This window comes from Balaenoptera ricei, chromosome X (genome assembly GCF_028023285.1).
Source record: "Balaenoptera ricei isolate mBalRic1 chromosome X, mBalRic1.hap2, whole genome shotgun sequence".
NCBI lineage: Eukaryota > Metazoa > Chordata > Mammalia > Artiodactyla > Balaenopteridae > Balaenoptera > Balaenoptera ricei.
In genome coordinates, this window is record NC_082660.1 from 47,705,353 (window position 1) to 47,719,270 (window position 13,918).

General features: G+C 37.8%; 1 protein-coding gene across 18 annotated transcripts in view; it reads right to left on the minus strand.

Moving 5' to 3' along the window:
• The window catches only part of HUWE1 (HECT, UBA and WWE domain containing E3 ubiquitin protein ligase 1), a 141,612-nt gene that overhangs the window by 111,399 nt on the left and 16,295 nt on the right, over window positions 1-13,918 (minus strand). For all 18 annotated transcript variants that reach the window (XM_059911631.1, XM_059911630.1, XM_059911626.1 and 15 more), the window contains one exon: window positions 3,035-3,103. In XM_059911631.1, the coding sequence (XP_059767614.1) occupies window positions 3,035-3,079 (45 nt within the window). In that variant the 5' untranslated portion in view covers window positions 3,080-3,103. The remainder of the gene's footprint in view (window positions 1-3,034; window positions 3,104-13,918) is intronic.

A 13,918-nucleotide genomic window follows, 5' to 3' on the forward strand; every position in this document is an offset into this window, starting at 1 on the left:
GAACGTGGAACAATAGGGGCTTAAGGGCAAATTTTTTTTAAGCTAAGTCTGAAACCTTTTCTCTCTCTAAAGTAAACATTATTAAGAGCTATCTCAAATTTCTGTGGTAATTAAAGACATGTAAAATTCTTGGCATAAAACCCTTCAACAAACCAGACCTGCACTTTTTCTTCCTCTCCTTGAAGTCATACAGGTTGAGGGAGAGGTAGTGAAGTAGTAGAAACAGGTAACAAAGGAGTGTGAACCACCTGCTCATGCAGTTCACTTGTGCCTTCTGGACCTACCTGGGCCTACTATCAAATATACCACTTCAATTTCTAATGGATTGCAACGATGCAGACCCAATTTTATGATTCTGTGGGTTAGATAGCACCCAGTTCATGACAAACATTTGGGTCCTGTAATCATTTGGTATCTCATAATCAGGCATTCAGTCTTTATCAAGGTCCAGTAGCAAGCCAGAAGCTGCTTTTCTGAATGTCAGAATAGCTGTTGGCAGAGAACAGCACGGCCAAACTCTACCCCCTAGGTCTTAAGCTGTGATTCTCCTACTGGGGCTTGCCAGAGGCATCCCACAGCATCTTTGGCTGACACTTAAGTCAGACACCTGGATCTACTAGGCCATAATGTGCACAGAGTAGGGCAGCTTACATCATAGCCTGAACCTTCTGCAGAGTCTTCTCTAGATCCAAACACTACTATCACTTCAGAAATTATCCAGTAAATGGATCAAAACAGCATGCCTAAATGTAATACATGCTGGCTCCAAAATCCAAAGAGGCACCCCATACACTGTTCCTCTTTCTTCATGGTGTGTGGTACAAGGTGCAAAAACATGTCTCTCACTCTAGAAGGGAAATTTTGACATTTCCCAGACCTTTGAACCCCTAGAAAATTTCCTGACGTGGCAGGCCTTCAACCTTCAAAGGGCACTCTCTGGCACACATATGTCTAAGGCATCTAAAGTGCTTGTGCTTTCTGTTCACAAGCCCCAGTTAGCATAACAGCATCAATTTAACGTACCAGCACCATGTTGTTTTATCAGGAGTATCAAGATCCCTATGGACTTTGCGGTTTGCAGAATGCACCAGGGACAAAAGTGTATCTTTACCGTCTTGTCCCTGTTGCATAAATGCAAACTGAGTGTGATTTTCCTTACTTACGGTAGTACAAAACAAAGTACTTGCCAGTTCAATGGCTGCATACCAATTGCCATGGTTTATGTTGATTTGCTCCAATAAAGATGTCAAATCTAGGGAAAAAACCCTCTGCATAGCTGCCAATACATAAAGTGATAAATAAATATCTTTCTTGTGCAGCCACTATGGAAAACAGTATGAAGGTTCCTCAAAAAATTAAAAATAGAACTACCATATGATCTAGCAATTCCACTTCTGGGTATTCATCTAAAGAAAATGAAAACACTAACTTGAAAGGATATATGAACCCCCATGTTCATTGCAGCATTATTTGTAATAGCCAAGATATGGAAACACCCAAGTGTCCATCGATGAATGGATAAGAAGATGTGGTACATATATACAATGGAATACTATTCAGCCATAAAAAAAGAATGAAATCTTGTCATTTGTGACAATATGCATGAACCTTGAGAGCATTATGCTAACTGAAATAAGCCAGGAATCTGTACATAAGTGTGACTCCAAGAACAAATCTATAACAGTCTACTAGGTAAAAGAAAAAGAAATTGAATTTCTCTGATTATCTACAAGGTTGAATTATCCTGGAAGTTAAATGACTTCAGGCAAGTTTTCTTTTTGCTCTTCAGTTTCCAAAAAATTTGAGTATGTTAACTGTCGAAAATTCTAGATGCCAAAACATATCAAAAACAAAATGAAAAGGAAATGAACAGGTATGTAAAATGAACATACTCAATATGTATGGCATTCAATAAGAAACTGACGTTCCAATGTCAAATACAAAATAAAACAGCACGAGCAGACAACTAATATAAGGCCAATAAATGTGAAAATATATGTATTAAGGCATGCAAATCAGAAGAGTGAAATATTTTTTCTCCACCTATTAACAAAAATTTAAAAGATAATCTGCAATGCTGGAGAGGATGTACGAAGACAGCACTTCTCATACTCATTAGTATAACACTGAATGAAAAGGGCAGGAGAACTGCCCATGCAATACTGGAATAAATATCAATAGTGATACCCTTGGGTGATACTTGCCAGGTAGTTACAGTTTTTAAAAAACCAAGTGGCCTGTATTTAGAAAATGAACCAACTAATTATGTGCCAGATACTTTACTGAGCAGCTGCCTCACATCAGGGAGGGAGGAATTTTCAACCCCATTTTACAGCTGTGGAAACCAGGCAAGTTAACTCTCAGACACAAAAATCTAGTAAGATTCAAACCCATGTCTAATTCCAAAGCTTGTGCTCCTTGAACTACAGCACATGGGGTCTATGGGAGTGTCATAACAATACAATACTTCCTTAATTTCAGAATGCAGTTTAAGCAGGCCAATAGAATATTGGACAGAAGCTGGGATTTCTACTGCTGACACAGGATCAACTGACATGGACACCCAATACACAGGTTAATATAGGTTAAGCTGAACTGTATGATTAAGAATCAGTAATAAAGAAAGCTAAAACACTGGCCTCACAAGAAATCTAGTGAGAAAGGTATTACCACTTTAATTTTCTAGATAACAAAATTGAGAAAGATCCCACAAATACAGACAGAATCTGAATCCATACTTGCTCTTTCCATTATACCATGCTGCCTTTCAATGCACAGAAACAGCAGCCAGACAGCCTACTTCAGGTACATATAGCTATAAACTGTTTAGTGCTCACTCTCCACTGATCACTAGCTTATTCACCTTTTCAACCAAGGGAAGTTCAAAAGAAAATTTGACTGTTTCAAGACAAGTTGCTGTTTTACTGCACTGTGTGTATATAAGTGATGATATATTTGGAAGATCAATATGAGTGAACTGACTGCAAAGATTTTTTTCTGAAATGAAAAAACAGGCAAACTTTTGGATACTTACAGCCTCAGTAGGTGTCTTTTTCAGTTTAGTCCTGTCTACTTTCATGTTTTCGATTTTCTGTTTTATGATCTGAAAAGAAAATTCCCCAAAAAGTGAGAACTTAAAGTTGCAAGCTTGAGCTCTACATGCTTGGACATAGACAATATAGAACAAAGAGCATGCAAAATGTTTAAAGTAAAATTGGAGTTATGATGCAGGCCAACTCAGAGGTACAGGTACGAGGTAAGGAGTGGTAAACAATCTCTCCAAATAAAACTGGCCCACATTCAAGTTACACAAGCCTGTAACCAATTTAGGCCAAAATTAAAATGCCCCCCACCCTGACCTCTCAAACTCATACTTGAAAGTAAGAGTAAAATGTTTTAACACACCTCAGGATGGAAAAATTCACCACATCCTGCAGTATTTTGGAAAACTCAGCAATTCCACTTCTGGGAATTTACCCAAAGAAAATCATAAGAATGTATATATATATTTAATCACAAGAATCCATACTGCATGACCATGTATAACAGTGAAGAAGTGAAAAGGATCAAATATCCAAAATAGGATTGGTTTAAAACAGACTATTACACAGCTGTTAAAAACACTGCACACAATTACATAACAGCAAAGCTGTTCATGGTGAAATAAAAAGGTTACAAAACAGAATAAATAGTATAAACCCATGTTTCAAGAACACAGCTTAGAAGGGGTATGCATCAAAATGTTAATTCAATCTAACCAAAAGGATTATGTATGATTGTTTTACCTGTGCTTTTCTGTATCTTTTACTGTTTTAACCCATAAAAATACATTATGTCATAAGAACAAAGGAAACAAAATACTTTTATTTTTTTTCATTAGAAAATGAGGTATAAGACTCCCACTAGAAATATCCTGAGCACAGAACACAATCATTTTACTAAGATCCATTAAGATGCTCCGGCCAAGGCACAGGAAGAAATAAAGGTTTCCCCCATTAGCAACTAGCACATATGCAGAGGAAGAGGTGAACTGCAGGGCTCTTTACCTCTAATAATGTATTTGCTATACAGCAGTCACTGGGGGTCAATGTCCCTCCTCCAAGAAGGCTGGCATAATATAAAGCTGACCAAGCTCAAGTATAAATTTTAGGCAGCTTTTGGTCTAGAGTTAGTCCAACATGTTCGGTATTCTGGAAATAACATGTATTTGTCTGTATGGCTGGCATCCATTCAACCAATGGGCATTCAGAAAGAGTTGGTACAAAATCCAGAATATGTTCTAAAATGTTGCTGTAGGGGTCATTCCTGAAGAAAAAAAGATGTTTCCCCTCTAAAGTTCACATTTAGGGTATGTGATTCCAGATTACTTTTTAAAAAAATTACCTCAGCATATAAGAGAAAATAAGCAAGATGCCTTCTGCCAACAACTTCCAAATATATAAAATGAGGCCAACAGGATTCTGGCAACAATCTGATACATGTAGTGGAAACTATAAGTGAGCTACTTGTACACTTACTCTCAGGTTTGCTCTGTCTCACAAAACCTCACACCCATTAACTCAGAGCAAGTGGCTGTCACATCATTGTGGCTGTAGTCATTTGTGGGAGGCTATTACATTGCCTCAGCTACAGGAAGTAGCAGTTAGCCCCAACACCATACAACCCGAATCACTGAATACTCTCCCTCCAAAATTAGGAGCAAAGTAAGAAGGTCTGCTCTCTCCAGTTTCATTCAACACAGTGTTGGAAGTTCTAGCCACTGAAATAAGGTAAAAAAAGGAAGTAACAGGTATACAGATCAGAAAGGAAGAAATAAAACGGTCCTTATTTGCAGGTAACAAAGTATTATCTAAGCATAAAATCCCAAGGAGTCTACAAAAAAACTTCCCAGAACAAGTGATTTCAGCAAAGCTGTAGGATACAAGATAAACATACACAGATCAATCATATTTCTGTATACTGGCAATGGACATGTGGACTCAAAACTTTACACCACCACTCATAATTGCTCAAAAAAAATTTGAAATACTTAGGCGTAAATATAACAAAGCATGTACAGGCCTTGTATGCTAAAAACCAAAATATGTTGATTTAGAAAATCAAGACCTAAAAATATGAAGTGATATACTATGTTCATGGACTAAGAAGACTCATATTAAAGACAATGGAACTACAATAGCTCAAACAATTTTGAAAAAGGAGAGAGAGGGAATCACTCCATCCAATTTTCAGACAGACAGACAGACAGACAGACAGACAGACAGACAGACACACACACACACACACACACACACACACACAGAGCTACAGTAGTCAAGACTGTATACACAGTAATAGAGGAGGGATAGGCACATATGCCAATGGACCAGAATAGAGAACCAAGAAATAGACCCACATAAATATGCCCAACTGATTTTTGACAAAGGCGAAAAAGCAAGTCAATCAAAGGATATTTTTATCAACAAATGGTGCCAGACCAAGTAGACATCTATAGGCAAAAAGATGAACTCTGACCTCAGTCTCATATTTTATATAAAAATTAACTCAAAATGGATCATGTGGCAAGGATGTGCAAAAAAGGGAACTCTTGTGCACTGCTGGTGGGAATATAAATTGGTGCAGCCACTATGGAAAACAGTAAGGAGGTTCCTCAAAAGATTAAATATATGATCAATTCCACTTCTGGATATTTATCCAAAGGTAACGAAAAAAACTAACTTGAAAAGATATATGCACTCCCATGTTTACTGCAGCATTATTTACAATAGCTAAGACATGGAAGCAACCTAAGTGTCCACTGATGGATGAATAGAGAAAATGTGGCTGTAGATAGATAAAATGTACACCACATTTTATGTTTTTATATATATTAAAGATATACAAAATGTAATATTATACAGTCTTACAAAAAAGAAGGAAATCTTGTCATCTGCGATAACATGAATGGACCTTGAGGGCATTATGCTAAGCGAAATAAGCCAAACAGAGAAAAGAGAAATTCTGTATGATCTCACTTATATGTGGAATCTCAAACAAACAAAACGCCAAAAAAACAAAAATACAAAACTTATAGATACAGGAAACAGACTGGTGTTTGCCAGAGGCAGGGGTTGGGGGGTGGGGTGGATGAAACAGATGAAGGTAGTCAAAAGGCACAAACTTCCAGTTATAAAACAAAGAAGTCATGCGGATATAACGTGCAGCATGATGACTATAGTTAATACTGTATTATATATTTGAAAGTTGCTAAGAGCAGACCTTAAGAGTTCTTATCACAAGAAAAAAAATTGTTAACTATGGTGATGGGTGTTAACTAGACTTACTGTGATCATTTCACAATATATACAAATATGGAATCATTATGTTGTATACCTGAAACTAATATAATGTTAAACGCCAATTACATCTCAAAAAAGAAAAAAAAAAAGGATGATGGACTTAAATGTAAAACTATAAAATCTACTGGGAGAAAATATTTGCAAACCATACATACTATCTAGAATATATAAAGAACTCTTGAAACCCAACAATAAAAAAAAAAATCCTCCAGAACAAGAGCACAGACTAAAACTTGTGCAAATAAACAACTCACAACGATTTTACTGGTTTAAAAAAATGTAGATGAAGTCACTGGCAAATCTTCACACAAATATGTATCTCACTTTAACTAAAGCTATTTTGACTTATTCCGTACCATTCAAGGGTCTGGGTTGAAAACAATAGACTCTGGCTAACTAAAGCAAAAATGTGATTTACTGGAAGGGTAACTGATAGCTCATGCAATCAACAGGAAAGCTTAGAGATCCACATTCAGAAAACAGACGGAACCAAGGAAGCTAGGCATCCTGGAACTACAGCCAAAGACCTCCCACAGACACAGCTTAGTTGGGGGTGCCTATGCTGCCAACACCGGACTCTGGATGCCTAGAAGCTACTGCTGGTGGCAGTATGATTTCTAAATGGTCTCAGGTATTTGCATCAGTGGCTCTAGATGCACTGTCCCAAGTGTGAGCATCTGATTGGTCAAGCTGAGGTCCCATGCCTATGCTCTAGCTGTCAAGGTTCTGGGAGAGCAAGTGCATTTGGCTTTTTCAGTTTCCACATTGTTCAGGTTCCAAACTTTTCATAAACAGATTCAGATGATAGGCACCCAAATAAAAAAAACAAGCCAAAACGAATGATCAAGCACACGTTCCCATAACAAGTACAATGTTAGCCTGGCTTCTATAATTTTGTTGCAAGAAATACCTATAGTTTAAAAAAGAAAGATATCACTGCCTGTGAGACATCAATTAAGAAAATTCAAGTCTTTTTTGTTTCTGTTCTATTTCTAAGCTGGTTTCACAGTAGGAAGGGAGAATACTTTTTGAGTGCCCACTACAAACCAGATAATACTTAGGCTGGTGTTTCTCAAAGCATTCTAGAGCATCTTGCTCCATGAAGACTAGGTTCCAGTAATTTAGGAAATGTTACAAATTTCTCTTCCTTTAGGACAGTCACATGGCTGACTGATATTACTAACAGCTCCAAGAAATCCCGGGTAAAGGAAACTTATTAGGACATAGAAACATTTTTCCTCCAGGTGGCATCTATTGAAAGTCCAATTTAAGAATCCCAAAGAATACACTTTGAGACATGTTGCTCAGGGGCCTCATATTTGTCTTTCCTACAATCCTCACCATTCAAGCCAAATTCTTTCCCCATTTACAGATAGAAAACTGAGGCTCAGAGAAATTCAGAACCTTGCCTGGTTAGTGAATGTTGGCTCCAATATCTAAATCCAGGCCCTTCTGACTCCCAAGTCCATGCTTCAATAACATGCTGTTCACTTTATTTACTAGTTTTATTACAACAATAAATGCTTGCAGATGAAAATACAAATTTGTGACAAATTCCTCTACACTGTTGGATCCTATTGTTCAAAAAAATATCGTAAGAGAGGAAGCTGGGGCACAAGGTGAAAAGCTGAGATATTATCAATCTCACTAATGATGGAACAGTAACTAGAGAATGAGTTCTACCTAATGCTTAGAAGTTAAACAGATGAAAATCCCATTACATAAAAAAGTCTCTAACAAAAAGAAGTTAATTCTAAACAAATCCCTGGAAATAGCCTACTGCCTTTGTTGGGTCAGACCAGAACTCTGTGCACCAAGCAATCTCTACACATAATAAATAGTTCTTCCTAAACTCAGGTTAGAAAGATCAACTTTCAGAAAACTAATGAATTATTATGAATCACCACCTGTAGCGATTACCATTACACTTAAATACTTCCATTTAATTAACCATTTCTTTTTTTCACTCCTTCATTCCCCCCAGCTTCACTTATCTTTGAAGTTTGAATCTTGGTTTTATAGGGTTTACATCAAGACAAGAGGGTACAATTAAAATACACTGAGGGAAGTCACTCTTTAAACGGTAACTCACTCTGTAGTAATCACCTGCGGTTGATCAAATTTAGAATGACTTTCAATATTGAAATCAGCTTAAGGGCAGAGGACACCTATAGTTCCAAATCTGGGTCAACAGCAGTGGAGTACAGTGGTGAACTAGCCTTACTATTCAAAGTATGGTTGAAGGATCAGCGGCACTGATATCACCTGGGAGTTATTAAAAATGCAAAATCTCAGGCCCCACCCAGACGTGAAGAATCAATCTGTATTTTAATAATATCATATATTAAAGTCTGAGAAGCACCAGATTATAACACAGATTATATATCCAAATCAGGAAACCCAGGTTAGAATCCCTGCTATATCACTTACTCACTGTATGAGCATGGACAAATCAGCGTATGCGCACTTCTGTTTTCTCAACTGTGAAATATGGATAACGGATCTCCCCACTTCCATGATCACTTTCATCCAATCCATTCTCCAGAGAGCAGCAAAAGTAATCTTCTTAAAACATAAATCAGCTCACGTTACTTCCTTGCTTAAAACCTTTCAACAGTTTCCCTAAAATTATTTCCAAATTCTAACCATGACCCAGAGGGCCCTGGCATGATTTAGTTCCTGGAACTCTCTCCAATCTCCTCTCTGCACAACCACATTAGTCTTTCCGTTTAGTTTCTGGAACACTCTAAATTGTTTCTGGCCTCTAGACTGTTACAGGTGCTATTCCTACTGGAATGCTTCTGCGCCACACTCTCATTCTTCCCACAGCTAGTTCTATTTGAGAAATTGACTTTAAACTAAGACCCAACGCGGCTTCCCAAGGCAACCTGCCTAAAGCTGTCTGTTATTTTTTTTTATGATAGTAATCCTGCTTATTTTCTCTCATCGCAAATATCAATTAGTATAACTGGTTTGATTTTCTACAGTGTTAAGCTCTCAGCATCTAGCACAGCATCTTCCATGTGATAGATATGCAAATATTTATAGAACTGATTCAGGAAAGAAGTATGCACTGAGAAAAAAAATCTGTGATTGTCAGCATACAGACAGTACTTGAAGCCATGGGAGGAGAATCCAGCAAAGGAGAGGCTGGTGAGGTAGAAGCAAAACTAGTTCATCACGGCATCATGAAAGACACAAGATGGCAAGGCTGATCAACTGGGTCAAATGTCAAAATGAGGTATGTCCAGAAAAATGTCCATTGAAATTGGGACTAGAGATAACTTGACAAGCATTAGTTCCAGTGGCGTGGTTGGAAAGGAAGTCAGACTGGAATGAGTCAAGGAATCAATAGGAAGTGAGGCAATATAGATGGCACGTGTAGAACACTCTTGAAAAGGCTGATTGTAAATGCAAGCAGAAAATTATGGGGTCTCATTGAAAGGCAGAGGGTAAGGGAGAGGAAAAGGAGATAATGGAAAGAAAATCCCTAAGAAAGTTGAGGGTAGGGGACTATTTAGAATCTCACTATTTCACCTTAACATAGTGAACACTTACGTGGGTTTTGAACAGCAGAAATAGTACTAACCAGAATTAGGACAATCCTCTTCTTAATCTCTTAAAACTTGACTGAGTGTCCTTCCTACGTGCTGACACTGTACCCTGTACCTATCACTTCCTGACATTAATGAGAAAATGTATGCCACAGGGTGAGGAAGAAAACCAACCAACCAACCAACCAACCAACCAACCAACCAACCAACCAACCAACCTTGGGAAGGAAAGAAATATACAACATTATCAGTGGTTGCCTCTAGGTGGCAGGATAACACAGTTTTATTTATGCTTCTTGCTTTTCAGAGCCTTCCAAATTTTCTATAATCATCCATCCATTTATAATGAGAATTTTTCTTTTGTACAATTTTTCTTAAGGTAGAAAACAGTGGCCCCTGAGCCAAAGGGCATGCATCAAATTAAGAAAAATATCCTCTAAACAAATGCCTTGGATTGGCTGCTGTTGGCTCTTGGAGCCTCTTTCCTATACCTCTTGCTGGTTAATCCTAAAGTATGGCACACAGCAAGCATTCAGTATTTATTGATTTGGTTTATTATTGGTAGGTTAAGAAATGCTGCACACATGTATGGGAGTGTGGATGAATCAGAGTCAGCCTACCCATGGGAATGTCTGCTCCGTGAAGGCATTTTCCCTATTTGATTGTTTTGTTCACAGCTTAGCTGTACACTAAGCTCCTATAGGAAACAATAAATATTGGCTAATTAAATGAAAAACAAAAAGAACAAAACAAAAAAGTCAGCCTAAAATTCCCACTGAAATCATGGAAAAGCATTATGGTGGTTTTAAAGCAATGCTTTAGAGAATACTAAACTCCAACGTCTTACAAAACAAAATACTTAATTATATTTGCCTTTTGCCTCTCTGCAGACTCTGAAAGTAAATTCGGGTGAGAAATGCCCAGACCGTCCATCATGTCAGGAAACAGCAAGCTGAATCTTGAAACCCAGCCTGCTATTGACCATTTGATTAGAGGCAGAGACATCACATTGATTGATTTGTAAAAGGGTACAAGGGGACACCACCTGATTATCAGGCCTTTCCATCCAGTCTAGTTTCTGATTATTTACATTAATATCCACCAAATATTCTGAGAACCCATTTATCACCATAATAACAACAGATAACATTTACTGACCACCTATTATGTATTATCTCTAATCCTTATAACACCTTGGAGATGAAGATCATTCCTGGTTTACTGAGGCCAAGAGTAGCCACATACCCAGTAAGTGGTAGAACCTAGATTCAAACCAAATTTGCTCCACAACTCTACAGTACACAAAATGTCTGTATGCACAGTCCACCCCACTACACCCCTCCTATATAGACACCGATATCCCTGTCCTTGGCCACATAAAATATGACCCTGAGAACTGCTGACCTAGATTTTATTGGACATTTGATAGTAAGATGTAATAATAAAGCAAATGAGGTATAGCCTTTACTCACCCAAGACAAATCTGGAAATTATCTGCAGAAATACGTCGACAGGGTCTCTCCCTCAAAATCTGAAAACACTATACCTCAGATAAGTTTTCATGCTTGCTCTTGGTGCTTTTCTGCACTGCAGTATACTCAAAATAAGGGCAGGGATACCGAGGAGGAAGAATCTGAAACCTCCAACACTGACTTTGGAGGTGAGAATGGCGTCTGAGAAGTCATCCCCTACACGTCCTCTACCCTACAGTCCTGGGAAGCTGCAGATCCAGGAGTTATTCTTCTGGTCATTACTCCCAATTACTTAGAGAGAAACTGGCATCAAAAGAATTTAGGCAACAAATAGGGCTCACCAAAGTTGTAAATCAGTTTTGCCAGCAGAGAGGAAATGGCAGCATGCCAAGGAGACCTCCCTTCCTAGCATTCCTAAGAAAAAAAATAAAAACAGCAATGCCTGTGTGAAAGTTATGCTTATTAAGGAGGAGAGGAAGAGACTCCTTGTCTACACATTTCAAATTGGTGCTCTGGAATAATCTTAGTCTACCCTTTAAGAATGCTCTGTCTCCCATCCCCATCTTTACTTGTGGCTGGATTTGGTGCAAAAGATCAATTATAACAACGATGGATTATTCCCTATCTCATCACATCCAATTTCAAAGACGGAAGTACTTTTCAGTCTTGCCCACCTCTAACAGAAAATTAAGACATCAGCCTTTAAACTAATATGCTCTATTGAATTGTCAACAACTTAACCACACAAAAGCCTGCCACTATCTAAATGATGATCTTCACTCAGAAGAGCCACAGGCAGCATTCAGTGAGTTCAGGACAACACATCCATCAGAAGTCAAAGCTAATTTAAAAATATCTTTAAAATAATTTACTTAAAAATTAAATCTGGAGTTCTCAACCCTAGCTTTGTAAAATCAACTGACACTTATTTTGAAAACGAAAAATGTCTGGCCATATAAATATATGACTCAATAGATAAGAGGTGGGAACTTTTTTTTTCAAGCTGTGTAGGTGATTTGGCTGCACAGCCAGACTTGGGAGCCACTTTGTTATATATTGTTAATTATGCTTTGCCAATCTGTGATTCATTTAGGAATATGCTTAAAAATAATGGGGGAGGGAATGGGATATAAATAAGTATAGCCATGTGTTGACAACTGTTGAAGCTGGGTAACAGGTACATGGGGATTCATTATACTGTTTTCAAACTTTTGTGTATGTTTGAAAATCTCATAAATTAGAAATATTTTAAATTAAGACTTTATCTTGCTAGATCCCCCCATTCCATCCTCCACATTGCTCCCAGAGCAATCTCCCTCAAACTCAAAATCTACCTACAACATCAAGTGTAAACTCCTTACCTAACCAGCATTCAAGACCTCTAGGACCTAATGCCTGCTTACCTCTCTTACCAGGGCCATGACATTACATAATATTCCTCTTGGCAACCCACATGCTTTAACCATGTCAAGTTTTTACAGTTTCCCTACCATTCAAGACCTTTGATACCTTGACTCAGATTGTTCTCTCTGCTAAAATGGCTGCTCCCTGCATATATTCCCTAGAGCTCAGCTTAAATGTCACTTCCTCTGTCAAGCCTTTTCAGACATCCCCTCCCCCAGAGTAACACTGATCACTCTCTCCTTTGTGTCCCCACTGTATCCTGCACATACCCTCAATCAACACACCTCTCTTTATTTACATGTCAGTCTCCCCACTAGAGTGAGTTCTGCATGAGTGGGATTCTATTTATCTTTGCATGCCTGTTGCCAGCATAGGAACTGTCACTTAGTAGATTAATAAATGAATGAATGACTACCCAGTAAATGTTTAATGAAGCTAAAAATTCCAAATCACTTTAAACGCTTTTTTAAAGTGACATTTTCAACTGAGAAAACCAATGTATACAACTCATTCAATCTGCATCTTTCATTCAACAAATAGTTATGAATATGCTATATGCAGGGCATTGTGATAGGTGCTATGAGATGGTCAGGTGTAAATCAGAGAAAAAGGAAGACTAGAAGCAATGGTAATATAAAAGCAACAAAAAGCCAGTACACAAAACACACAAATTACAGCTTCCTAGTGGTCAAAGCAAAGCTGGAAACACAATCAATTACAAGATCAACACACTACATAGGATAAATCCTTATGTAACACCAACCATAATCTTCTTGCTTTTTAAAAAAATTTGGATTTTTAGAGATTAAAGTTGCATAAAGCAGAGTACACCTTTAGCGAAAGTGAAACAATTTTAGCCCAGCTTTCACCTTTGGGCATAATGCTTTGGTCTAGGGAAAAAAAAAATACACACACACACACTAGGAAATATAAGCACAAACAACAGCAATTTGGACATCCTCTTAATGACACGTGGAGAAATCTTTAGATTTCTTTGTGTCCTATATTGAGGGAGCACCACAAAAATCCTAAAATTCTATGGAAAATTTTCACCTATGTGGGTATTTTTCTGAGAAGATAGCTGATAGCTTTCATTGGCTTCTTAAAGAGATCTATGACCTGAAAAACATTAGGAACTATCACCCCCCAG